Source organism: Hippoglossus stenolepis, chromosome 16 (genome assembly GCF_022539355.2).
Source record: "Hippoglossus stenolepis isolate QCI-W04-F060 chromosome 16, HSTE1.2, whole genome shotgun sequence".
Taxonomy (NCBI): Eukaryota; Metazoa; Chordata; class Actinopteri; order Pleuronectiformes; family Pleuronectidae; genus Hippoglossus; species Hippoglossus stenolepis.
Window position 1 is genome coordinate 8,647,523 of NC_061498.1, and position 26,326 is coordinate 8,673,848.

The 26,326-nt window shown below is 41.4% G+C and overlaps 4 protein-coding genes and 1 non-coding gene across 7 annotated transcripts; 2 read left to right on the plus strand and 3 right to left on the minus strand.

Annotated features, from left to right (window-relative positions):
* Window positions 1-531: 531 nt before the first annotated feature.
* On the plus strand, window positions 532-8,660 carry sdr42e2 (short chain dehydrogenase/reductase family 42E, member 2). Its single transcript, XM_035180692.2, has 11 exons — window positions 532-969; window positions 1,890-1,985; window positions 2,722-2,779; window positions 3,117-3,235; window positions 3,323-3,398; window positions 4,779-4,861; window positions 5,504-5,641; window positions 5,908-5,973; window positions 6,487-6,550; window positions 6,655-6,728; window positions 8,409-8,660. The coding sequence occupies exons 1-11, from the start codon at window positions 532-534 to the stop codon at window positions 8,658-8,660; spliced, it is 1,464 nt and encodes a 487-aa protein (XP_035036583.2).
* Window positions 8,661-9,456: 796 nt separating this feature from the next.
* Window positions 9,457-9,538, minus strand: trnal-uag. The gene has a single exon. It is a non-coding gene; the product is annotated as a tRNA-Leu (tRNA).
* Window positions 9,539-10,500: 962 nt separating this feature from the next.
* cdr2a (cerebellar degeneration-related protein 2a) lies at window positions 10,501-16,823 on the minus strand. The gene is made up of 7 exons (XM_035181095.2): window positions 16,595-16,823; window positions 15,081-15,193; window positions 13,422-13,570; window positions 13,135-13,311; window positions 12,643-12,951; window positions 12,302-12,494; window positions 10,501-12,157 (listed from the first exon to the last, which is right to left on the minus strand). The coding sequence occupies exons 1-7, from the start codon at window positions 16,671-16,673 to the stop codon at window positions 11,876-11,878; spliced, it is 1,302 nt and encodes a 433-aa protein (XP_035036986.2). The 5' UTR covers window positions 16,674-16,823; the 3' UTR covers window positions 10,501-11,875.
* mfsd13al (major facilitator superfamily domain containing 13a-like) lies at window positions 16,743-22,341 on the plus strand. 3 transcript variants are annotated; one of them, XM_035181094.2, is made up of 9 exons: window positions 16,743-16,885; window positions 17,054-17,205; window positions 17,421-17,624; window positions 17,980-18,294; window positions 18,406-18,834; window positions 19,313-19,467; window positions 19,556-19,639; window positions 19,854-19,997; window positions 21,007-22,341. In XM_035181094.2, exons 3-9 carry the CDS (start codon window positions 17,454-17,456, stop codon window positions 21,146-21,148), a joined length of 1,440 nt encoding a protein of 479 aa, XP_035036985.2. In that variant the 5' UTR covers window positions 16,743-16,885; window positions 17,054-17,205; window positions 17,421-17,453; the 3' UTR covers window positions 21,149-22,341. The 3 variants fall into 3 exon arrangements, with proteins under 3 accessions (XP_035036985.2, XP_047199878.1, XP_035036984.2); XM_047343922.1 differs by lacking the exon at window positions 16,743-16,885 and having other exon boundaries at window positions 17,030-17,205; XM_035181093.2 differs by lacking the exons at window positions 16,743-16,885; window positions 17,054-17,205 and having other exon boundaries at window positions 17,212-17,624.
* A 220-nt stretch (window positions 22,342-22,561) lies between these two features.
* On the minus strand, window positions 22,562-25,245 carry si:ch211-139g16.8. The gene is made up of 6 exons (XM_035181096.1): window positions 25,131-25,245; window positions 24,296-24,625; window positions 24,110-24,210; window positions 23,968-24,015; window positions 23,627-23,740; window positions 22,562-23,473 (listed from the first exon to the last, which is right to left on the minus strand). The coding sequence occupies exons 1-6, from the start codon at window positions 25,213-25,215 to the stop codon at window positions 23,399-23,401; spliced, it is 753 nt and encodes a 250-aa protein (XP_035036987.1). The 5' UTR covers window positions 25,216-25,245; the 3' UTR covers window positions 22,562-23,398.
* Window positions 25,246-26,326: the final 1,081 nt, after the last annotated feature.

Sequence of the window (26,326 nt, forward strand, 5' to 3'; positions counted from 1 at the left end):
ACGTTTCATACTCAGAGTCAGATTCAATGTACTGTACAAGGACATTAAAAACAACACAGGGACAAAATCACAATAAAGTGATTTAAATTCAGAGAGCGCAGTATGAAACAAATCTTAAGAGAATAAAAGAGGTAAAAGGAATAAAAAGGATAAATCTGTGTGAGAATTTTGAAAATAGGTTGAAAGAAAAAATTGAATATAATGGTATGTCCTTGTGGAACAGCTTAGTTAAAGGTACTGTTGAATAAAAAATGTTTTATGGATGGAGCATTGTTGGCTCCAGCATTGTGCTGATAACAGCTATTCACGATAAGATAAGATACAGAAAATTGTCTGAAATGATAGTGGAGATCCTAAAAGTTTATTAAGTTTTCCCTCAGCATAAACATCACATACTGTATTTTCAAGAAAGAGCTGGAACAAGCTGAGACAGAATATGAGGCTTCTTTGCACAGGTCAAATTTTAATGATACAGGGTATCTAAAACAATAAATAATCAATATTTTCCTCCTTCCACCCATCAGGACTTCCATGGAGCTGTGTGGACCCACCGTGAGTGACAGTGGAGGCTCTCTGTGCCAGGTGAAGCAGCTTCCCTGTCACAGCGCCCCCCTCTGTCGCCTGCAGGCCAGCGCACACCACTTGCACAACCTCCCCCACCTCGCCCAGCAGCCGTGGGTCAACCACCTGACCCCGGCCAACGTCTCCAGCCCGGCTGGGGCAATCCGACAACGGGTAAATGGAGCAACGTCGGCAAGCTGCGGCAGCCCAGATTGTGCGGCCCCCAGGCTGGGAGAGGAGGCGGCGATGGCCCGGGGTGTCTCCATGGGGAAGGTGTTGGTGACGGGGGGAGGAGGGTACTTTGGCTTCCGGCTGGGGAGGGAGCTGGTCCTCCAGGGGATGTCAGTGATCCTCCTGGACATGAACAAGCCCCCCTGTGATGTCCCTGATGGAGCCGTATTCTATCAGGTATGGGGGAGTGTAAATGGACATTATCTCTATTTTTTCCCTGCATTTCACATTCCACAATAACTATACACCCACACTAAATGATTCAGTACAAGCCAAGACTCAATTACAGTCAAATCAAAATAGGATACGATATGAAACATACACTAAGATACGATACAGTATAATATGCTAATCTAATAGGAGATCATTAATATTTACTCATCACATCTTTCTTAGAATCCTTCAAGGAAATAGGGAAGAATCTCACTTATATTTCCATTTTAAAATCTTGATTTATTTTGCTTTTATACGTCGTAATAGTTTTTAATAGGACTCTAGACGTCAAAAGCCCTTTTAGACATTTCCTCTGGTCCTTTCATTTTAATATTTAACTTTGCAAATGATGAAAACTCAAACGGAAATCAACTCATATTCTTTCCCTCATTTTAAATGTGAAAAAACATATATTTTCTCTCGTGGTTTTAATCGTTCACAGCAACACAGTCTGTTTTTACTTCCAGGTTTAAGTTACTTAAAATACACAGTACAATAGTTTACACCGTTCCACACAGACTTGAAAATCAACTCTAGCGTTTCCTTGCATCAGCCAGCGTTGGTGTGTCTCCCTGGTTAGTCTGCGTTCGGCTGGAAACAGACACAGTTGAGTGATCCGACTCAGAGTGCCAGCTGCTGACTGAGTCACAGAGGGTGGAGACATGATTCAGGTTTCACCTGCAGGTCCCATGCCACACTTACCTTAATTGTCCTGTCCCTTCACGAGAGAGTTATTCTCATCACCACAGGTAAATTGCAGAGCTCCCAACCTGTCTACTGCTACTGTTTGACTATTGTCACTGTTGAAATCAAAGTCTTCTACTCCTGCTTGCAGAGTTGTTGTTGATGAACTGCAGGTAATTCTTCTTCTCTCTTTCTTACAGAGTGACATCAGAGACTATCCCTCCCTTTACAAAGTGTGTGAAGGTGTCGACTGTATATTCCACACAGCGTCTTATGGCATGTCCGGACCAGAACAGGTGACTTCCCCTCAAGTCTTCTTCAGCTTCTTCTTACACTTAATCATTTAAACAAAAGTCAAAGAAAAATACTCTTTCATAGAATAATAAAGTGCTGCCGGTTTGACTGCAGGAATAATTCACTGAAGCTGTAATTTAAAAAAAAATGCTATCAATTTTCATTTTCTGTTATCGACCACGCCTTCTTCTCTCTTGTCAAAACCTGGCATCTCCTGTACATTACCCACAATGCAAACTTTTCCCCTGATGTCTAGCGAGCGGCTAATGCATCTTCGACCCACTTCTTTCTAACTCCACAACTCCAGATTTTACATTTCCTCTTCCTCGAACTTGTAGTTTTTATCGTCGGCCGACACGTGACATGACAGTGGATTAGTTTTTGTGCAGCTCAAGGCACAAGAGGCTTCAATCCACCTTTTTTCACTTCAAGGTCGTACTCTTTAAAACCTTGAATGTTTTGATTTTGTTGTCAAGTGTGAAAAAAATACCGTGAGAGGGACGAAACCTCCCTGAAACCCTCTGTGCTTTGCCAATTCTCAATGAAATCAATCCCACCTCACTACCTGGTTCTCTCCCCCATTTCTCCCCGTTCGCCACAACCTGTCAAGGCAGATGAGTTTCCTTCTGTTAAATGGGATTTTTTTTTCTCCCCACAGTCGCCGAGTGTCACGTTAATACATCCGCCAAGGAAAGTACTGTAGGTGAGAAGTAACTCTGTCTTTCTCTTTGTCTCCAGCTGAAGAAAGAGCAGGTGGAGTCAGTCAACGTTGGAGGAACTAATAATGTTATCAATGGTAGGATCACCAACACCAGCCGCTTCATATTTCACGGCAATAAATCTACCCATTGATTTCTGAACATAATTTAGACACTAAACATATTCATCTATATCCCGTCGTAACGTGATTCCAATGTAAATCATGGGCGACAAAATACACAGTTCTCTCTCTGTATTCCAGCAATTATCTGAACTTATAACGAGGCTTCAACAGTCAAATTATTGTTTTTATTGTACATGAATAAGTTTTCTTATTTTCTTAATTTCACTCTTCATACCCTTGATGTAAAGATCTTTTTCTATAGCAGTGTTACGTGGATATTGTTGGTACAGTGTGGTTTTCTCTCTCTCAGTGTGTAAGGAGAGGAGCATTCCCCGGCTGGTGTACACCAGTACCATCAACGTGGTGTTTGCTGGGAAGCCAATTGAGGATGGTGATGAGGAGTCGGTGCCGTATGTGGCCCCCGACGTGGTGGGTGAAAATGAAACAGGATCAAGTTATTTAAAATGTGGCCTCCACTGATTTAAAGAGGGGATTCACTGTTTCTCTCTGTTCCAGCACATTGACCACTACTCCAGGACTAAAGCCATCGCAGAGCAGATGGTGCTCTCAGCCAACGGATGCTCCCTGAAAGGTGTGAAACCATCAGTGTGTGTAGTGACAGGATGAGGAGATTCCATCCCCGTCTTTTCTTTCCTGAGTAAAAATGTTCTTGCGTTTGTTTGAAATAGCGACGGTGAGAAACTGAGGCAGTGGGTAACCATGGAAACTCAGAGTGCAATCCATTACAACAGTGACACAGGTTTAAATTTAGAGCTGGACTAAACAGAAACACACACACACACACATGCATGCACACACACACACACAGAGCCATCATTGCATTATGATGTGTTTTACATTCGACGGTGTGCTTTACATGAACAGGTGTAACCCTATCAGTGGAAGGGGACAAATTTCATTTACTCGATTAATGTGTAACTTTATTTGGTTTTACACTATTTTATAGTTTCTAATTACTTTGCATAGAAAACACATGAGAATTAAAAACATGAGGCTCCTTGCTGCATATTTTAGATGTGACTGAGTGATGTTTGCATTTAAATACAAGGCTGTAAGAGCAACAATCATGCAATATTTCAAAAAAGTTAAACTTTTATAAAATGATACAAAGTTATTTAAGTATTACTTAGTGTTTTTAGTTTTTGTTGTTCTTCTTAGTTTTTTTTATTTGCCAACTTAATATTTCCCTTGTCAACAATCAAATAATGTAATACATCATTAAATGCAGTACAACTGACAGAGGCTGTAAGGATCTACAAGAATGCCAGAATACAACAACATTTACTTTAACACTTCCTGGTTATTTAGCTGACGTTACATCTGTTCTGTTTCCCAGACGTGTGAAGGCAGGTCTGTTACCTGTGTGGTGAATTAGCAGAATGTGAAGCTTTCATTTTAGCAGTTAGCTTCCCCGATGCATGTAAACACGTATTAACTTCACTGAGTAGTTTGTGTTTACATCTGCATTCGTTTGTCTGTTAGTTAGCAGCATTACACAAAAACTACAGGAAGAATTCATTTGATTTTAGGGGGGGATCTGCGACAGGGTGGATCCAGGAATTTCTTGTCACTTTCTTCAACTCTGTGAGATATAGTGTTTTGGAACCAATTTCCCAGGGAATAATTCATGGATATGGATGAAACATTAAAGGAACTGATCTGTGAGCATGTACAAGTTTCTTGATTGAATTCAAGGGGACTGTGGCGGAGGTATTCGCTCTGCTGAGTGCTCTGCCAGGACACTTATGAACATGATACACAATGGAAAAGAACTCACAGCATCAGAGAGGAAACCACCTGAGCCTGTCTTTGCTTAAACTATAATTATTGATGCTGACCCCTGTCAACATTTTTGGCCTAATTTCCCTCCACTGATGATATTGCCTCATGTTTCAGAAGATTTGTAATCCTCATAATCGTTTGGTGAAGTTTATTTTTCTGTCCTGTGAAGGTGGTGAGCTGCTGCAGACCTGTGTCCTGCGACCCTGTGGCATCTATGGACCGGAGGAGAGGAGACATCTCCACAGAGTGATGGTGAGGGACTCAAACAAAACATGTCTTAATTGTGTACTGATATAAAGATGAATTCCTTTTGCGTTGGCGCTGAAAAAAAACCCTGCACATCTTGTGTCAGTGTCTGAAGCCTCCCTGGTCCAGCCTGAAGTGTTTACATTATTAATAAATCTCTCGGGCGTCTAGTTACAACCACATTTTTTTCCAGTCTTTCCTGTATGTGGCAGAGGTGCTGAGTTTATTGTCGGCCGGTGTTTCGATTTCTAAATGTCTTCCCAATGTGTCCTTGGACAAGATACTGACCCCCACATGTTTGCATAGTGGCAGCCAAACAACAAAAAAAGCCAAATGTTGTAAAACGCCTCTGGCAATTGTCTTTGGATTAACCCTACTGCTCCAAAATTTAATGTGTTCTTCCTTGACCCAAACCGCCTCCTTGCACCAAGTTTCATGATAATCTGCGCAGTAGTTTTTGTGTAATCCTGTTGAATAACAGACAAACAAACACAGATGAAAACGTACCAAAAAAACACATTAGGCCATGATGGAATTATGATGAAAGGTAATAATCGGGAGTAATGTGGTTTGTGAAAACTCACCAGAAAACAGCACAAGAAAATCAATCTGTCCAATTGCTCCCACTCATCTCTCTCTTTCACTCAGGTGAACGTGGAGCGTCGGTTGTTCAGTTTCCGCTTCGGGGACCCACAGGCCAGGATGAACTGGGTCCACGTCGACAACCTGGTGCTGGCCCACACGCTGGCGGCCGAGGCCCTCACACTGAAGAGGAGCTGTGTTGCTGTGAGTCTCATCGTCCACCGGAGGACAAACACCCACACGTTCATGTGATCGGAAAACTTTTAAACCACACAGAATTGCTCCTAAAAGTTTTCATCTCATCCCTTTCTCACTTGAAAACATGTTAAATTTAAGTGAATGACGCCACATGAAAGATGAGTAATGGGTTTTTTTCTTGTACAAGAACGGAGAACAACAATGGCGTCAACTATACAATCACTTTCATGCGATCTTTTGTCTTTAACTCATTCATTTCTGCTCCTCTGCAGAGTGGACAGGCCTATTTCATTAATGACGGAGTCTCAGTCAACCTGTTTGAGTGGCTGACACCTTTGGTGAGTTAAAGGAGGAGGATAGTGATCTTCTGTGTTTTCCTTATTGTCCACCAAATCACTTGCTCCTGGAAATACTCACTGGAACACCAAATGTGTATTCATCCGCAGCTGAAAGTAGTCCCCATCAAAATCGATACTCATGCATTCTGAGTAATGATTGCTACAAAACTACAGTGATCAGCTGTTTTAGAAAATACTGGTAACATGCTAGGCAGCCAAAAATTATATCAATATGAGAATTTCCATATCAGTTGCTAAACGATAAAACATCATTTTATTTTTAGTTTAAAGAACGATTTTTGCTCCCAAGTGAAGGTTGAGGGTTAAACGCCTCTTTATTGGCAGAGAAGGACACTTGCTAAACTGTGCATTGAACCTTTGTTGATCAAATTGATATTGTGATAATTACTGAAATTCTTTTATTGCCCAGCCCTAGTTTGCTGTGGTCTATGAAATGAAATGACAGTTTCCTTGAAATTGACTTCCTTTTATTTGATGTTGTTTCTTTTGCAGTTTGAAAAGCTGGGCTACAGCAGACCGTTGATAAATCTGCCAGTTTCACTGGTCTATTCAGCAGGTAGCCTGTGTTTCTTGTAGCTTTTCCTCACATGATATTTGTTTGAAAAATTCAAAAAGTTTGTACAATGACTAACTCCATGTATGTTTATCATCTATTTCCAGCCATCCTGGTGGAATACTTGCATGTCGTTCTGAGGCCGGTGATAAAAGTACCTCTCCTCTTTACCAGAAGTGAGGTAATGATGGAGATCCTGCCTTTTCTGCTCGAGAGCTTTTGTGTGTTTTTATCCTTTATTACCTCTCTCTCTCTCTCTCTCTCTCTCTCTCTCTCTCCTCTCTCTCTCTCTCTCTCTCTCTCTCTCTCTCTCTCTCTCTCTCTCTCTCTGTCTCTCTCTGTCTCTCTCTCTCTCTCTCTTCTCGCTCTGTTTGTGTGTGTGTGTGTGTGTGTGTGTGTGTGTGTGTGTGTGTGTGTGTGTGTGTGTGTGTGTGTGTGTGTGTGTGTGTGTGTGTGTGTGTGTGTGTGTGTGTGTGTGTGTGTGTGTGTGTGCGCGTGTGTGTGCAGGCCTAGAGCTTGTGTCATAATCTAAAGCAGGAATAGGTTGTTACCCAGAAGGCTCTCTTCATTCTGCCCCTGAGTGAACGGTTTGAGATACATTATAGATGATGAAGATGTGACTCTGAGTTGCACATTGTGGAGCTGTGTGTGAACATATGCACGCGTGCCTAAAATAAAGTGCGTGTCTTATGTGCTGCAGATTAGGTTACCTGCTCAATAATCAGTAGATTCTTGTTTAAGTCTCTCGGACGAGTATTCCCCCTCCCTTGTCTGCTGCAGCCTCTTATAAATTATGAAAAACCAAAGTGAGCGTTGAGTGGATGAAAATGAAATTGGAAAGTGGATGAGATAATGAAATTTCGAAGTCGTCATGGTCACTGGAATCCTCTAAGAGCATTTGCTGGTCTGTAGCACTGTTAAAAGACATGATGATTACACTGCATCAAGCTGATGGTTTACGATGCATCTTAAGGAGCCGCCGTCGGGGCCTGTAGGCTCCTCATGAATGTGTGATGAGGCAGAAACCAAAGCTGAGTGCTGTGGGCCTTCACCTGGAGCTCATTCTCTCAGACAGCTGCTGGCTGGAGGATCGATGGTTGTCCTGTGAATAAAACATAAACTGCTGCGGGTCAGAACAGGAAGTTCAAGAACACGTTTTCAGGAAGTGACCTCAGTACAGGGGCTGTTTCCAAGGTGAGCCGAGTCGGGCAAACCTCTCGGCCGGGCTCGAATGATCCTGTCAACTCTCAGGTTCTACCGTCGCGTGACATGCAGAGTAGTTCGTTTTTTCCTCTCCGCAAACGCATGTAGTTTCACATGTCAAACTAAAAGTGGAGAGCTGCAGCAGGGTTCACTACTCAATTAACCTGGAAGTGACCGATAAGCTTAAAGATAAGTCTGGTTATTCATATTATCAACAAACCCCATAAAAACATCAAAAGCAACATTCTATCTATCTATCTATCTATCTATCTATCTATCTATCTATCTATCTATCTATCTATCTATCTTTCTATCTATTGCGTTGCGCTGCGTTAATGACACTGATTCGTTCAGTGACCAGAGGGAGATAAAAATAGTCAGTGTGGATGATTGTCAGGTCAGACAGGACGGGCAGGACTCTGCAGTTTGTTTTTCTAAATGTGAAGTTCTACTGGAAGATCAATGTGCAAAAACTATACACATGAGTCATACAGGGGAGGATGTGGGAGGATGAAGAGCTTTGAGGAACTCTTTGTGTCTCACGGTGTCTGAACCATGAGCCTGACAGAGTGAACTTCAGCTCGGCCGTTTTTTTGGGGCTCAAACTTCTCTGCGGCTGAGATACAACATATGATAAATGATTCATCTTCCACTGTAGGTGAGGACCATTGCTGTGAGCCACACCTTCAAGATCGACAAAGCCCACAGGGAGCTGGGTTACTGTCCGAAGCCGTACAGCCTGGAGGACTCCGTGGAGCAGTACCTGAAGTCCCAGCAGCCTCGCTCCACCTCACCTCTCCTCGACCTCTCCTGGAGCTCCCAGCTGCCCCGGCACCTTGTGCTGCTGCTGCTGATGATGATGGGTTTCACTCTGCTGCTGGCGTTGTCCTGCTTACTCAATCAGAGCTGAACTGGTTATACTGCACTGGACATTCTGTGTATTCTGACCATAGATGCAGTAAAATATGCCCTAGAATAATTTTCAGAATGTCCACTTATGTAATTTTATTTGAATTAAGTCAGTAAACTATCTCTTTCACCTTTTTGATGTTGGTATGTGCGTGTGTCTGATTTAAAAAAATTATGAATCCTTCAGCCTGCTGCAAAGTATTGATCCTGAGTTGTGTTGTCTTCGGTTGAAGTTACTATGATTTCATTAAAAAGAAAACATTTGTATTACAAATATTACATTGTTGATTGTGTGTATTTACATGTTGCAAGATACGTTATGATTCTATGATAAAGATGTGTTCAGATTAATTTTCCGCATCTTTAGAGTTTGATTGATATTTTTCTGTTCATTTTGTAACATTTTTGGAAATAAATAAAATAAAAAGCATTTTTAATAAAAGCATTGACAATGAATGACAATGAGCATTTTGCATTTATAATCAGCAACGAGTTCTACTACTGAAGTTCTGCTGAAATAAAAAAATATTTTGGCCTGTGGTTGAAAATCTAAATATATAACATAAATATGAAGAGCTGGGCAACTTAGTGTGGGATGTTTGAGGATGAGTCTGTGATTTAAAGAAGTTTAAAGACGAGTTGTTGTGCATATTCTGCCAAAAGGGGGCGCACTTGCATCGCTAATGATTCAGCGGTGATGTGTAATCGATTCTTGATGTTTTCACGTAACAGCGTAGAAATGAATCCGCTGATTCTACATAATCTTAAAGAGACTGATCCACAAAACAAAAAAAACCTGGCAGCGGTGGGATTCGAACCCACGCCATCGAAATGACTGGAGCCTAAATCCAGCGCCTTAGACCACTCGGCCACGCTACCGCTGAGAGACGAAGAGTGGTGCATTTTATTTTTGTAGCTGACAGTTTGGTATGATGAGCTTTTTTTTGTTGGTATCGTTCGTTCCTTAAAATGACTGTGGAATATATAACATTAAATGTAAAATTATGTACCTTAAGTTTACCTTATTGTAGGGCTTCATTGTGGGGATCTGTGCACATGGTACAACTAGTAAATTAAACACAGGGTTCTGTGTTTTTTCTCTTGTGAATCCACCACTGAACCACAGTAGTAGCTTTAAAATAAGTGCATTGTTTTAATTAATAAGAATGGGGCTCGTACGGTGGCCCTGAAGTGCAAATCACAACAGCAAGTCACAAAACACAATTTCTTATTTGCCGTTGTGTTTTGTTATTTGCCGTGGTGCATTGTTATTTGCTGTTTTGTTATTTGCCATTGGGTTTTATGATTTTTTGTTGTGTTTTTTTTAGCCACAGTTGTATCTTCATTTCACGATCACGATACGGTTTCTTCTTGTCATGTGGGACAATTTTATTATTACATTTTGCACGATGCTTGGTCTCAGACCTCTACATCTGCTGATGTAAGACTGTGTGTGTGTGTGTTTGTGTGTGTGTGTGTATGTTTATGGTCTTGCCAAGACCTGCCCCTTTTAGGTGAGCAGGGTATGCAATCCCCTTGTCTGGAGGTTTAATGGATTTGGAGTCTGGTTGTGAGCAGCGTGGTGAAATCTCAGTTATGTAAACCCGAATTACAAGAGACAAAGCCCCATTAATTGTTTGTTGGGCCACAGAGTACACAAGGGGACAGAGTACGAGAGGAAATGCTTTTAGTACAGTTGTGTATTCTACCTCACCCTGCCACATGCAGATACCCATTTTTAAAATGGTATGATTATGCATATGAAGGCAGAACAGGTTGAAACATCTCAGTGATATTATCTATGTAGTGTTGTTACAGACTGGACGAGATACACAACAGGCTCCTGCATCAGTGTTTTTACTAGTTAGTTGCAAGCAAAAACATGTTAGTCTTCATTGAGGACACCTCTTAGTATACAGTGTTGCATTCTGCAGCAGTATACAGATATAGTTCACAGCTTCAGAGAAAAACATCAGCATCATCACATCACAGGGAAAGTGCGAGTGATGTATGAAAAATACAATTTTGTCACTGTGGGTGTCAGCAGTATAAGATTTGTCACTTTAAATTCAGTCAACAACAGCTGGGGTCTGGGGAAAAAAAACAAATTTTCCTATATGAGAGAATGTTCCCATGATATCTATGCCAACCTTTTTGATTTAGACAGAATAGGTTATAAGAAAAATCAGCTATAAATGTCTTTCTGCTGTTAATGATGATCTTCTGTTCCACATCAAGAGAACTGCATTTTCAAGCCGTAAGAAAGATTACAACAATTTGAGGCAAAGGAAATTGTCTACATATAATTTCACTTCCACTCACACTTAGTGGAACAATCGGCTCTGAATATTTAGCGGTAAAGAAAATAAATAACATTTCATCTCCTCTATACATCATATATAAAAATAAATAAAACAGAAAGTGGGATTCAGTCATAAAAAGTGCATGGCTGGTTATGTGTACTACTGGTATACAGACACTGAGCTGTGTACGGACATTACAAACTGTATTCCACTGAAATTTCTCTGGTGACTTTCTAATGACCCTCAACCGTTCAACTTACAAAAACCAACTTGCACTAGCTGTTAAGCTAATTATCATAAACTCCTGAGTCTTTAGCTGTTACACAGTTTTTCATCCTATTACAAACATTCCAACATTTCAGTTTACATAAGTCTTATATAACAACTACGTCTCCATCTTTATTTGACGCAAACAATATTCAATGTGTGTGTTTCTCTCCCACAAACCAAATGATCAAGTGGTCACAGGGTTGGCATTCTATTAACACTGAATACTGCTGTAGGTGGATATAATACTTGTAGATTGGGAGATAAAACTATTGAATTAGACAAGGATCAGTTAGTACGAGTTAATCTAACTATAAATATTTCCATATACAATAATATATTTTCTATCTAGTTTTGTTGTTGATCTTTAGAATGCATTATTGCATCAAATCACACAGCTGCTTTACGCAACAATTTTTTTAACACTTAATTTCTGTAAGGACGGAATAAAAGGAACAGTGCTGACTAACATAAATATAGGTGTGCCAACATGACAGGAGATAAGAGGATTGTAGCGTGTCTGAGACGCTTTGTGCTTACTTGCATCGCAGCCCCTGGATAACAACATGTTAAAGCCACCTCAAAGTTTCAAAGAGAGACAAACCACTTCCATCCCCATGTCCCTGGATGATGATTAATTCAATCCCTAGGCAGAATCATGGGAAATAATGTCCCTGTCTGCGCGTCTGTTCTCGCCGAGGTCCTCTTTGGTCTTGTGGATGCAGCTGAAGATCTCCTTGAAGAGAGCCTTGTACTCCGGCTGCTGGCCATCCTCCACGACCACTGTCAGACCAGACAGAGCCGCTGAGCTCGACAGGCGGCGGCGCGTCCGGATGCTTCCGAAGGGACTCTGGGACGTCTGGATGGCTTTATTGCTGAGTCCGTCTGTCGCCTGGTGGCATCGTTTCAGCAGTTCATCATATTTCACCTAGAAAACACAGTTTATTTTAAATCTTAACACTATTCTAAGGAAAAAGGTTTAAGATTAAAATGGCCCTTTAATAGATATCAAATAAAGAAAATGTTCTGAATAGTACTCATACATAAATTGCACCAAATGTGCTATGAATACCTGCAGGGCGCTGTACTGTGCATCCACCTCATTGAGCAGAGAGATGCCCCTCTGTTTTACCGCCTCTGCTCGACGTATACACAGCGGATCGTGACCACGGCGAATCTCGTCTGGATTTGATGCTCTCAAAGCGGTGTCCTCTGAGGCAAAGAATATTGTATCAGGCAACAGAAGCTGGTCTGGCCTTCTGACACTGGAGGAAATGGGGGGAACATAGAGGCATAAATTCAAGAGTAGTGAGAGATAGTGGCAGATAAAAGTTGTAAAATCGACTGAAGGTCATAAAAACAGTGCCAAGGTAATTCAATTTGAATACAGTCCAGTATCAATTCAGTCCTAACCTTTTGGCACAGTCGGCACGCCACAGAAGTCGCAGCTGTTCCACTTCGGCCTCCAGCTCCTTCTGCCGGGTCCAGCAGCCCGAGAGTAGAGACAGCCGCTGCTCCAGGTCTATGTTCTCACTGGCTGTCAACTCACTCTCCTGTTCTGCAGCCTCCCTGCGGCTCCGCTCTGCAGCTATCTGGGCCTGAAGGGTCTGGACGGAGCGCTGCAGGGACGCATTCTCCTCCTCCGCGTTTTGGCGTCTGTCTCGGTCATAGAAAGAGTCCTGCGGTACCCAGAGTCCGCCCACACGCAGACTGTCAGGGTGCCTGATTCAGGAACAAAATTATATTTCACATAAAAATGATTTTAAATAGGATGTTATAAGATATGAATTTATGATTTATGATAATTTAGTCTACATTTCAAAATCCCTTAGTTGGACTTTTTATATGAATGCATGGTATTTTATCACAAGGGCCATGATAAAGAAAGTAGAAAACAAACAAAACCTTTCATGTTGTAAGTCATACAGCTCTTTGAGACAGGAAACACTCTGAGCGCCGAGGTTGCGTCGCTGCTCCGACACGTCTCTTCTGTTCCTCTCCGCCTGGGCGGCCTTGAGCTCGTCCACCTGGGTCTGCAAGTCCTCCATGAGGGTCTGAAGCCCGTCAGTGGTCTCTGTTAGACTGCAGTGGAAAGGAGAGCTAACATGATGCCACACTGAAGCTCTGCATATATGTCGAGATTTCATGACTAAATAATCTGATTTCCTTTCCTTGATAACTGATCAACTGACCTGTGGATCTTCTGCTGGGCCAGGCGGTTGTCCTGCACTAGTCTCCGGTTGCCTTGCTCCAGATCCCTGGCGGCCACGTCTAGCTGCTCGTACACTCTGGCATGCTGGTCGTTCACCTGACGCAGCAGGTCCACCTGCTTGGTGAGGTACTGGTGCACAAGAGACGGAAGTGTCAAAGATTTAGCTCGATTGAAGTCCGCAGGGCTGTGGTGTTGATATCTTCTCTAAATTACTTGTGTGCAGCTAAATGGTTTGTATTCATTTCCAAATTTAAAGACTCTGATTCCAGCTTCTTCAATGTGGGGATTGAATTGGCCACTGAAAGATTTGCATATTTTGAAGTATTGAATATTGTTTTATAGTTAAATAACTAATTGAAAACATATTCTACAGATTACTACGACTATATAAATACGTTAATAGATTCATAACGAGTCGAATCCTAAAACATTTTAACATCAGTCACTTGCTTATCACATGTAAGGTTATTTTAAATCTTTAAAACTACCCACAAAAAAGAAAGGTGTTTTACACATTTTTTTATTTGGTTTTAAATCCCAGACTGAAACATTTTAATAAGAGTCTTGGGGTTGAATTCCACTGATTATGTGAATAAAGTGCATGCCGAGTTCGGGACATCAACTAAATTACTTTTCTCTGGTGGAGATCAATGCAACCACTGGTCTGGTGCTTTTGTAAATGTGCTCAGACAGAAGCTCAGCCCTGTGTCGCATTCTCATGATCAGGTGTGAGCACAGCTTTGAGACGGTTATTAGCGGCGTGAGTAAGACCAGCAGTGGACACAGTGTGAGAATGAAGGTCAGAGGGACGTATGGGGATTACCATATCTACCTCAACAAATCCTGAAGCCAACGGCCCTCTCACCGCCGAAAACAAATTAAGGCTCTTATCATCGTTGACCCGCTGAATGCGACGCCCTCACACTCAAATAGATCAGCACTGGAAGCCCGTGCCAAAATTAAACATATGGGCCCTGACATATAAAAGGCGAGATGGGGTTTATTCATGAGCTCTGACCGACAACCCACATGCAAACCAAGAACTGTGCTCTACTGCTTGAAAGATGGACATATTTCTGCAGATCTAAGTGTTCAGAACAGTACACATACAAATGTAATGTATGTTCTGTATTTTGACCTATTTAGCCCGTTGACTGGTTGCACTCCAACAAATGAGAGAAAAGCCGAAAGCTTAACTAGAACGGCACTCAGTCCAGCTCATACCACCGGCAAGGCCCAATCAAGCTGCAGCAAATTGTACATATCAGTTCCCTAAATGGGCCTGATTTTTTCACCAAGACCCATGAATGATTCCCTGTGAAAATAGTGAAAATGTTGAAAAACGCCCTCTCTATGTAAAAAACAAGTTTAAAACCTCCTTGGTGGAGTAATTAAGATCATTAGTTGAACAATGTCCAAGTAAAAGGTGTAAACGTGTTCCTATAATTAGGTAGATGCACAAGATGCAGTGGCTCACTATGTCGGACTGGTGAGGACTAGCTCCTATTTAAAGAGTAATTCACACAGACACTTCTCTTCCAGATCTGTGAGTAATATAACATTAGCACGTGTTAATATTATGGCTTCGCTCACATGCTGCCCCCAGCCCTCTGATTACTTCCTCCCTAACGTGTATCACCTCTATCTCCTGCAGCTGCTCCTGGTTGGTGGAGTACATCTGCTGGAGGGCCTGCTCCAGCTCATGGTTCTGGTCGAGGAGGGTTTTCCCCAGCTCTGCTGCCAAATGGAGATCTGTCACAGCACAGGAGGAAAAAATGTAAACAGAGGATCCGAAACTGTTTTATTGCCCAAACACAGGCAGCTGAAAGAAGTAGGTTTGCTGAATGAATGTAAACAGGCTTCCAGTGGTGCAGCTCTCACTCACACACTAACACACAACACATTGTCTCACACTATTGCTATTTGGCACGGAATCGCAGAGGAATCTAAGTCATGCCTTGAGATCTTCTTGTGACCCTTACCCCTACTATACCTTCTGGATTTTGTTCCTCTGAGGTGACATACATTATTTCTAATGTGGTAGTACAACGTTTATATTTGGTCCATGTTACTACCCATTATTAATGTCCACATTTGTTTCTTTGTCGTCTCATGCTTGATGAAACTTGCGCGCTATCTTTTAGTAAAAGTGTTCCCACCTTTGGGTTCTAGTCAGCAGCACAAACACTCTATGAACTGCAAGTTTACCAGAAAACAATCCACACAGGACCAGTGACAGCCTCAGGAAATCCTGGATACACAGAGCTCTCAGGATGTCTCAGCTCTAACCCCGTGACCGGCGTGAGTCTCTACGTACTTCATCAGTGAGAAGCTGCAGAGCATGACTAAGTAGTACTGAGCTTAAGTTTACCTCTAAACTTAAGCTCAGTACAGTATTTGTGCCACTTTATACTTCCACTCCACTACATTTGACATGGTAGTTACTGTGTTACTAGTTACATAGTTACTACATGGGCAGGGCAATTAATCAACATCAATAATTATTGCAATATAATTTAAAAGAAACTTAAAAGAAGACATTTATCATGATAATTATAGATAATGACTGAAACTTTGGCCTTATTGCACACAGTGCTCAGTCTTAGAAAGACTATAATACTTTAAGATATATAACACTAAGAAATAATAATTTGTCATCATGATAATTATCAATACCAATAAACAATGGGAAATAAACCACATTATTTGTTAATATAAGTGAAAATTATAATGTGACACTTATTGTGATAATTATCGATATCGACTGATGTGAAAATGTTTATCTTGATACAACTTATGGCCAAATCACCCAGTCCTAGTTAGGACTCGTCAGATCAATCACATCACTAGTTGATAAAAGTTGTTACAGCTTTTTTTCTGGTGATCTGAGTAAGAAAAAGACGAGAGAAAAGTCCACAGCAACATTACACATATGTGTGTTGCAGGACTTTGTGTGTTGTTTGTGAGCCCATTGGTTGTTGTGTCGTGGATTCCTTCACTGACAAGCTCCAGTGCAATAAAACAAGTTTCCACACAGGATGATGATGATGATGATGATGATGATGATGATGATGATGATGATGATGATGAGGACATGCTTTCCTCTGCAGCCTGTGTGCAGTGATGGACAGGGCGCGTCCCCGCGGCTCTTACCGTGCTCCAGGTCCTGCGGGTGGTGCCAGGACTCTCCGCTCTTCTCAAACTCTTCCTCCATCATCGTGTCCGTCAACATGTTGGAGCCTCGGCTGGGGGAGAGGGAGGACCCCGCATGACCTGGACCCGGCACCCCGGTGTGTGTGTGTGTCGGTCAGCGGAGCAGCTCGGCCGCCGTCCTCCGCCTCGGTGCGAGCGGGAAGATGAACTGCATCCTCCCGGTGTGAGAGCCGCGTTAAACCCTCACTCTCTCCAGCAACGTGGCAAATATCTAATACACCACAACATCCGGTAGGTGGCAGTTAAAACAAAGAAGAATCTTTTTTATTTTATTTTTAATTAACCGTGAAATATTTCTCAATTTTATCCGGTTTAACTTTTATCACCATTTACGGATAAAACTGACAAAGAGAAAGAACTGATACTTTTTTTTTTTTACATTTGTTTTGGTTCTCGTAGCTTCCTGCTTTCTTTAGACAGACATTTTACATCAGCGAATCACAAAGCGGCAAACGCGAGGAAATAACACCCCGGGCCAATCAGGTGTTTTGCTTGCCCGTCTCCAAGTCCCGCCCCCCTGCAGCACAGACGCTCAAAGTCGAGTTTGACAGGTTTGACATGTTTTCGCTCTAAACTCGTCTTCTTCATTAATTTACTCTCAAACACGACACTGCTGGAAGACATTAAACCCTCCAGACGCACCGGCTCTGCAGTTTTTCCTCAAATGCAGAGTTGTTCCTGCTAAAACCAGCGATGCTAAACAACACCGGTGTGAAATAGACATATCCTGGTTGTTTGATTGTCCTTTCTCTCCATGGCTGTGCAGGAGAACCCGGCCACGGGTGTCTGGTCCGGGACAATGGGCAGAATCCGGCACCTGATCATCATCTGCGGGCTCAATCCCGTAGCTCTGGCTTATGCCATGACCACCCTGGGATCCACCATGATCAACAGCATATTCAGCTTCTACTATGTCAAACTCTTCCTCAACAAGTACAAGATCTCAGAGGGAGCGTTCCAGCAATCACAGGTGAGTGAGCTCCTGTCAATCAATCAAGAGTGATGCTTTTAAAGAACCTGGCTGCTGTCATCTGGAAACAAGGATCAGACTTAAAAGTACGCTTGCTATTGATTAAGCTGCTGATTAGTTCATAAGACTGATCAACATATCTGGCGATGGTTGGAAATGGATAGTGCGACTCTGCAGAGGCTGAGGTGACATCTTTAACATGGTTTGTTTTGTCATCTGAGCCACCGCCTGAAACCAAAAGCTATCCTGTGAAATCCTCCAATTTCATAAGCTGGAACAAAGCAAATGTCTGCTGTTGACTAACTCACATTTTCAACATCATTTTAAACAATCTTATTGAACCTCCTCTCCGCAGGTGATGTACATGGTTTGGAATGCGATCAATGACCCTCTCTTCGGCTACCTGCAAGACAACTCCCGGGTGGCCTTCTGCTCTCAGCGACGGCTCTCCATCCTGTACGGAGCTCCCTTCTACTCCCTGTCTTTCCTTATAGCCTGGTTCCCATGGCGGTCCTATGCCCCTAACGACTGGTTGAGTGGCCTACATTTGATGGTGGCGCTGTGTGTGTTTGACGCCATGCTGACTTTTGTGCTGCTGGCACAGTGTGCGTTGTTTGCAGAGATTTCCAGCCACCATCAGAATCGACTAAGACTTGTAAAGTACAACCAGGTACGGACGTTATAAGTCCAACCGCTGCATTCAGCTTTCTTCTGTGGGTCCCCTTGCTAACATGATACAAACTCTCCTTGCATTTTGCATTCCCTCTCTTAAATTCTGCAGGTGGCCTCTCTCATTGGCTCCTCCAGCGTCCTTTTCTGTGGTATGCTGTCCAATAACATGGAGGACTTTGGAGCCTTCCAAACCTTCACGGTGTTCATTGCTGTCATAAGCTGTGGCTGCATGCTCTATACAGGCATCCACATTGAGAGCCGCTTCGAAAACAAAGCGTCTGAACCCGAAGACACTGGGTGTGATGACCAGACGTGCCAGCAGTCAGTGTTTTCTATGTCGCCGCTAACGACATTGATGTGGCAAATCCTGGCCAATCGAGACTTTCAGCTTTTTGTGATCATGAACTTTTTCCAGGTTTTCATTTTGGCTTTCTTCAGCAATTTTACCATGATATTTGCTGAGCACTTGATTCCTCCAGATGTGCTTCCATCTCTGGCCAAGAGCATCATGTACGGAGCGGGATTCATCTGTCCACAGGTATTGTGCTACCAGGATTTCTTTTTATAATAAACACTTTTAAATAACAGAGAGCTTTAGCTATGGTGCATAATGATTGGCTTTTTCCTATTAACTTAAAGGACCGTACTGTAACATGCACAAGGCTAATGCTAGGTTTACAGTAGGCTATACATCTGCAAAAAATATCTGAATCACAATGTTAAAATAAGCATTTATCTCATTTTCCTTCAACACTGAGGGATAGAAAAATTCAACTTGTAACTTCAGGAGTCACAAACCAAGGTGACGACAATGGTGTCCCAGCCATGTTCATCTTTTTTTAGTGTCCCCCTGAAACTTCAACTTCTGTTGTGTTGTCAGTATTTGGTTGTGTTGTGAGTATTTGCTGCGCGTGTGTTGTCAAAATGACGAAGCTGCTTTCTCCATTTGCTTGTATTGTGTCTATTTATGTGTTTTCTGTGTGTTGTTCCGATACTATTCCTTGTCTTCTTCCCAGTTGTTGGTATTGAGCTGTCAGAGTCTGCTGCATGGCATTGGCTATTACAGGATCATCCTCTTCACCTTCTACTTGGAGGCTGCAATGGCGGCTATCATGCTAATACTCGGTCCCCAGCACTACTATTTTCTGGCCTTTTTCCTCACTATTAACATGTAAGCAGTTAATAGACCTTGTGACTTTCTTAAAGTTCTTCAATCACTGTATATAATCACTGCACTGTCCCCCTTGTCTTCTATGCAGGGTCATGATTCAGGCATCCTTCAGTCTTTTCGGCTTGCCTTTGGCTGACATCATCGACACAGACCTGCAGAGGCACAGCCGCAGGTAACAAAAACAACCGACATGCACACTGAGGCACTTAGCCCTCACATGCAGATATATAATGTTTGATGTAGCGATGTCTTTGAACCTTTGTGCTTTTCAATACTCGATAAACAAGGTAGCATTAAGCATATCCTGCTTTTCCAGCCGGTGCTAAATAAATGGGCAATAGTTTAAACAAATGCGTCTTTTCTGTTATCCCCCCCCCATTCTACAGTTCCCCACTCTCCTCAATGGTGTTTGGGACGAATGCTCTGTTCACCAAGCCGGGTCAGTCTCTAGCCCCGATGATAGTGCTCTCCGTCCTCAACCAGTTTGGATATGAACAGCTGAAGGAAGACGGAGGGAATTCGAGTCCAAGGTACAGACAGTCACTCGCGTCTTCTTGCTTTAAAGATACAAATTTGAACTGAAAAAATAAGTCAAATGTTGGACACAAAAAAACTGTTTATCTGTCGGGTTTGGGTCAGGCTCAGTTACGCTTCTCTCTGGCTTGGTCAGGGTCCGACAGATAATTGCTCAGGTCTGACTCTAGTACAAACCTCTACACAGCACTAGTTTCAACTGGTGTAAAAAGAAATAGCAGTTCATCCAGTTCCCAGTTCACACCTTCATTAAGATGCAACAAAAACCTAACCTTCACCAAGAAACTTTTAAAAAACTATTTCTCCCTGGAAAGTGGGAGGATAATCTTTAACACAGACTGTTTGTGGTAGAGGTAAAGCAGACCCAACTCACATTTGATGGGAGCTTAATGTGGATCCCTATGATTACAGTTTGAAGCAGTATTACTGTTTTTATTACTTCAAAAAGTATTCGACCATTTGAATTGAAGTAGAACTTATACAGTGATAAAGTGGTCGGTTTAACTTTAACTTTAACTATAGCAAAGTTTAATGCTCCTACTGAAATAACATAGCGTAGACAGAGGCTTTGAAGTAACAGCAGTCTCTCTTTCCTCATCACTTTTACCTTCAACTAAATTAATTACAGAAATGTTCCAAGTTGTTCAAGTGAATGTATCTGACCCAGACAATCTCCTGCTGCTTTCTTCCTATGTGAAAGGCAAACTCTGGAAAATGCACAGACCGAATTCTCCAAGGAATTTTCTGTAGTTCATGTCTGAAAACAGCTGAAGAAATACTCTTTTAAAAAAAAAAACAATCTTAAATCTTTCTTATCCTCATGCAATATCAGAAACATCCACATAGACACAGTCACCACACACTTGTTGTTACATTTACACTTTCAAATAATAATTGTGACACTGTGCAACAAGTCAGACGCTGATGTCTAAATCCCTGCAGTTATAAATGAGTTTAAACATTAAAAACAGTTTGTGTCCATAACTAAAATCGTCTTCTCTCCAGCGCCCTGGCGAGCCTCCACAATGTGATGTTCTACCTGGTGTGTCTGGTGCCACTGTGCGTCGCTTGTGTTCAGGTCCTGGCTTGGAAGCCATTTTCTATCCGCAACAGTCACACAGTAGACGCAAAGTACATTGACAACTAATGTTTCAGAGGTGGCTGATTTCTTTAGCTGGGATTTGGGGGGAATTCTTTATTGTTGTTATTGAATATTTGAGAGAATCCAGGGTTGATTTGATGCACTTTATGGATACATACTGTATTCTGCAAATGCACACTTGTAAATCCTCTCTGTCCGCTCACCGGCACCAAGTACATAAATATAAAACACCCAAAAAAAAGAAAGAGGGGAAATAATAATCTCTGTAAGGAGAAGCCTTATTTCCTCTGTGACTTCCAGCACCTCCAGTTTCCCTCCATTTATGGCATAGAAGGGAGTTAGGATATTAATGGTCATTAGTTGGATCTGAATGATTTGTACATGTGGTTACTACTGTATATGAAAAGCCCACTGACACACCTTTTAATTAGTAATTAATGTACTGTCTCATCCTCAAAAAGAACTGGATAGCTGGACCAAACCATACACTTCCAACATTTAAGTTTTCAGTTACCTCAGCTTCATTTAATCTGAAGAGACAAAGTGAACAAAACGTCACGGACAGGACATTAAATGTTCTTTGCTGTGAGCAGAGCAGAGGCAAACATCGTAGCTTTAACTCCAGCCCAGCTCAAATCAAGTTGATAATGTGACATGTATTTACATCTGTATTTCAGATGTTCAGTTTACAGTAGACGGTAATGAAGGAGAGGAGGCACAGAAGGGAAGATTGCACACAAGTGTTTACCTTAGGATGTTTGGTTGGATGGTAAAAAACCTCAGTTTAGAATGATTCACCTTGTACTTTTTAGGAATGCATAACTAATGTTATCTGGATGGATCTAGATTCTTTCTGTGGGTATTTGTAATCAAAAGAAATAGATGAGCAGAATGTGTTTCCACAATGCCTCAAACATTGCCCACCTGTACATTTCTTATTAGTTGACAGATGATTTTTTTTTAATGAACCACTTCAAGACCTATGCTGTTTGAAGCTTCTAAGCTACATTCAATATACATTCGTCTGTAATATGCCTCTCTATGTGCCTTTTGAACTTTCTATGTTCACTTTACATCTTTTGGTTTGGTTTCCATAATTTTTGATAAAATGTATTTCTACTATAAGCTGAAAGTGAAACATGATTTATTATTTTACATGTTTGCAAGTCGGTGATTTAATTTTGTGTCAAAAATGTGAATGTTTGAATAATTTTGATATAAAGTGATATTTTCAAAAAGCTGCTTGAATCCAGGGAATCATACTGTACTGTTCCTTCTCTGCCCTGTGGAGTTTGTGCAAAAAGCTTTATTTATATTCTTGCACACTTGCTCTTCTGAACAACTTATCCTGACAATCTAAATGTGGTCTACTCCTTATTCCATATCACTGACAGTACCATTCCCTTTTGTTTGTCTCCGCGCCACCAGCCAGTGCCTTGTGAAAACAATATCTCCAGAACGTGTTGAGCGAATTTATTCAGATTTGGTACAAACATTCACTTTGACTCAAAGATAAAAGGTCAAAGGTCAATATCACAGTGACCTTTTTGTTCTTGTGAACATGATATATCAGGAACACCCATTTGGAATTTTCATTACTTCACAAACAGTCACTCGGACTTCAGCATGACCTGATCAAGCGGTCAAAGGTGAAGGCCACTGTGACCTCAGAAAACCATTTTTTGTCTCATTAATACATTATCTTAAGAAGAGAGAATCTTTTCAAATTTGGCACAAATCTTCACTTGGATTCAAGGATTTACTGAGTAGGTGTTGGTGTTCAAAGGTCACAGTAACCTCATGAGTTTGTAAAAAAAAAAAAAAAGATGTTGACTGAAACTGCACTGGTTTCCAGAGGCATAAAACTGTAGTGCTGTTTCCCCCTTTAAATGGGTTATTATCCTAAATGTATGTAAGACACTCCAGTTATATGAGAAGCATTTGTGAACTGAACTAGATTTTCCTGTTTATCACAGGTAAACACTGACTGATGTTGAATGTGTTACAAAATGTATAACTACCAGCAGAATGTATAAATATAATAATAAATATAATGCAGAACTATAAATGCCGTAAGAACACATCTAAAACTGAAAAACGAGAGAGGAGAGGAACAGTGCCTTTTGTTGAGGTGTGTATATCTCATTTCATTAAAGAAAATAAAAGTGACCCATCATGGAACCAACTTGCATCCTCTGCTGATGTGTTAATTTCCTCAGTCACATGAGTGTCCTCCTGTCAGGTGTTACGTGGCTGTGGAAATCTTCTCTGATGATGGAGGTCTGACTCTGTCATTCAACATACTTGACCAACTCCGTTGATATTTTGATAGATGTCATCAGTTGAGCTTTTGATGTCAGGACTTGCTGGCTGAAATTAATTAATATAGGAAAATAATGATTTAAAAAGTACATTTTGACATTGGCAGGAAATATGCTGTAACACAAGTTACGCAGAAGTTTCCACATTACCAAATCCACCTATTGACAAATTCTAACCACAACATTCTGCAACTAGATTTACCTCAATTTGTGAACCGTTTTGGCCTGAAGCGTGTTCGCTTCTTTCCAAATCCCTTCTGTTGTTCAATTCTTGCAGCACACTGCGGAATCTTGTTTTTTTAGTTGAGTCGTTTTGCTTGAAAAGAGAGGTAGAAATTTATTTTAGTACATAGATATTCAGAGATTTGTTTTTCTGTTTTTAATTTCAAAGAATAGCGAGTTAAAAGCTGCTCTGTCAATTGTAGTGTTGTAAGACTGGACTTAACGGAGGCCTTGGCTCCTGTTCCTCTTTTTGCTTCTCATGGCTTAAACAGTTAACACATCGAACACATATTCAAACAACATCATACTCTTATCTACAACCTTGTCGATTTTGCCCATCCTTCTGCAGCAGGTCATGTTGCAGCCATGCTAGAACAGAGAGGCAGGGGTTAGTTTCACATCAACACATTTTCCATTTTCAGTCTTTGTATGAATTTGTAATAAATATGTTGAAGTAATGCACCTTTTTAAAAATGATAAGCGTCACGATTGCCGTGCTGTAGATGACCAGGAGGACAAATGACAACCACAGAAGAATGTGCCTTGCCAAAGTTTTAACATGTCCTGAAAGCAAAAGGAAAGTTGTCTGTAATTCATCTTATTCAAGGATACAAACATTTGTGTGTAACCTTCAAAGTTCTTCTCTTACCTGTCACTGTAAGAGCCGTACCCAGCCCTACATGCTGTGAGCCATTTGCTGGGTTTCCAGACCTCACTGCAGCACAGTAGTAGATCCCGGTGTCATTAATATTAAGTGGCTTGATGCGTAAAGATGCTCCGTCCAGGCTGTATTTGGGTGGAATCCCATTCAGTTTGAGAGGAAAGTGGGAGTCTTCTTTGAAAACAATCCACATATAATTAAAGCTTTCTTGTGAGCAGTGAGAACTGACAGTACAACGCAGAACAACCTCTTGTTCTGTTTCCCTCCAGGTCTCCCTATGTGGCTGTGATAAGCAGATTTCTGTATTCTCTGAGCTGTCTGGAAAGAGAGAAATTTATTAGAGGTCAAATTCACTGTTTTTAAATCCCAAAATTGTTTCTAAACTAACCACGAACACCAGCTGTGATGCCTAATTCTTATTGTTAATGTGGAATAATAAGAACTAGAATGACACTCAGTAGAGCTAGTACCTCTGCCAAGGCCCAATACTGCCCTGAAATTCAATCAAGACGTACAAAATTTCACATACTCAGATATCAGTCCCTTTTGTATGCCAGATTTTTGTCATCAAGATCCATTAATTATTCCTTGAAAAAACTGTGAAAATGTTGAAAAACTTTGAAAATCTTGTAACGTTAAAGAAAGTGGAAAAAGTAATCAGCCCCCTGATCCAAATCAGCAACACAATTTGATGGGTTCTTCCCAGACCTATATACCACATGCTTCCATAAAGTTTCAGTTGTTTCAGTGTAATCCTGCTTACAATGAAACAAACAAACCCTCCAAACAATGTACATAAAGTCCAGACAGAAACGCATTTTACCTGTTAGCAGCAGGTGAGTGAGCATGAGAGAAAAGCAAAACAGCCAGTCCATGTCTGTAGCTTGAACACTTGTGGGTGATCTCATGATTCCTTGGTTGATGTCTAAAGGGCTGACAACATGGGAAGTGAGTATGCAGCAATTTCTCAACACTTGGTTCCTACTTTTGTATTGTGTGTCTGCACTTTGGGCTTTTAGAAATGTGTCACGTGATTACATAGTAATGTGATATTATGATGGCTCAATCAAGGGACAGATTCAGGATACATTTTGGAACATGTAGGTTCTACAATCATTTGTGTTTGAGACGGACTCTTGTAATATGCTTTGCATTTAATGGAAAATATGCAATGTAAAGAGATGGTCAGAAAATCTTGTTTTGTGTATGGGGAACAATGAGAGCTAGAATGCCACTCACTAGAGAGTACACCTCCACCAAGGCCCAGCAGTCCCTTTAAATTCAGTCAAGCTGCACCAAATTGCAAACACTCACAGATTTTTTTCCCCATCAAGATCCATGAATTATTCTCTGGAGAAAGGTGGAAATGTTGAAATGTGCCCTATCTCCTGGCTCTGCTCCCTGATCTGCACTCAAATGTAACGGCTTCTTCCTCTGCTAACTTTTTTTGCATTAAGTGCATCCACTATTGATACTTTCATCTAATTTTCCTTATAACTCTCACATAATCGTTTTTTTTTTTTTACAAAAGACTGATTAAAAATTCACATAATTTGCATAATAAAGTTTTTTTTCTTTCTTAAAACATATGAGTATTTCTGTCAGAGCTGGCAGTGTTTAAAGGGATAGTTCACCAAAAAACTTGGTGTAAATGACGCCGTTTCCAGTCGAATTTGAATGTCGGGGCCTAAGGACACTTGGATGACATCACAGGAGCGGTATGGAGGCATTTAATGTTTTTTTCTGTTGTTTTTATACGTTAGAAGAAGAGGTCACCGTTGACTTCAATTGTATTTGATTCGGCTGCCACGCTTGTTTACCCCTGAAACTCCAGAAGTGTTTTATGGACTCAAACACTTCACCCCCCCTTCCATCGGCATAGTGGTGAGTAGATAACGAGGGAATTTTCAGTTTTCGGAGAACTATCCCGTTGAGATCATGAAATCAAGTTGATTTCTGGTACTGAGGGAGGCACCAGCCCCCCCGTGTTTCCCGTGTTTCCCACCCTCAGTTCCGCTC

What these genes read in the sequence shown, in the direction of transcription:
- sdr42e2 (XM_035180692.2), top strand. Translation starts at nt 532, where the DNA reads ATGGAGCTGTGTGGACCCACCGTGAGTGACAGTGGAGGCTCTCTGTGC. An exon ending in TTGAGTGGCTGACACCTTTG is followed by an intron (nt 5,974 to 6,486) that starts GTGAGTTAAAGG and finishes TTTCTTTTGCAG; the next exon opens with TTTGAAAAGCTGGGCTACAG. An exon ending in TTCACTGGTCTATTCAGCAG is followed by an intron (nt 6,551 to 6,654) that starts GTAGCCTGTGTT and finishes ATCTATTTCCAG; the next exon opens with CCATCCTGGTGGAATACTTG.
- cdr2a (XM_035181095.2), bottom strand. Translation starts at nt 16,673, where the DNA reads ATGTTGACGGACACGATGATGGAGGAAGAGTTTGAGAAGAGCGGAGAG. An exon ending in TATGACTTACAACATGAAAG is followed by an intron (nt 12,952 to 13,134) that starts GTTTTGTTTGTT and finishes TTCCTGAATCAG; the next exon opens with GCACCCTGACAGTCTGCGTG. An exon ending in CGTGCCGACTGTGCCAAAAG is followed by an intron (nt 12,495 to 12,642) that starts GTTAGGACTGAA and finishes CATTTCCTCCAG; the next exon opens with TGTCAGAAGGCCAGACCAGC.
- mfsd13al (XM_035181093.2), top strand. Translation starts at nt 17,409, where the DNA reads ATGGCTGTGCAGGAGAACCCGGCCACGGGTGTCTGGTCCGGGACAATG. An exon ending in TTTTTCCTCACTATTAACAT is followed by an intron (nt 19,468 to 19,555) that starts GTAAGCAGTTAA and finishes TCTTCTATGCAG; the next exon opens with GGTCATGATTCAGGCATCCT. An exon ending in CTGCAGAGGCACAGCCGCAG is followed by an intron (nt 19,640 to 19,853) that starts GTAACAAAAACA and finishes CCCATTCTACAG; the next exon opens with TTCCCCACTCTCCTCAATGG.
- si:ch211-139g16.8 (XM_035181096.1), bottom strand. Translation starts at nt 25,215, where the DNA reads ATGAGATCACCCACAAGTGTTCAAGCTACAGACATGGACTGGCTGTTT. An exon ending in CGCTTATCATTTTTAAAAAG is followed by an intron (nt 24,016 to 24,109) that starts GTGCATTACTTC and finishes TCTCTGTTCTAG; the next exon opens with CATGGCTGCAACATGACCTG. An exon ending in AAAACGGTTCACAAATTGAG is followed by an intron (nt 23,474 to 23,626) that starts GTAAATCTAGTT and finishes AATTAATTTCAG; the next exon opens with CCAGCAAGTCCTGACATCAA.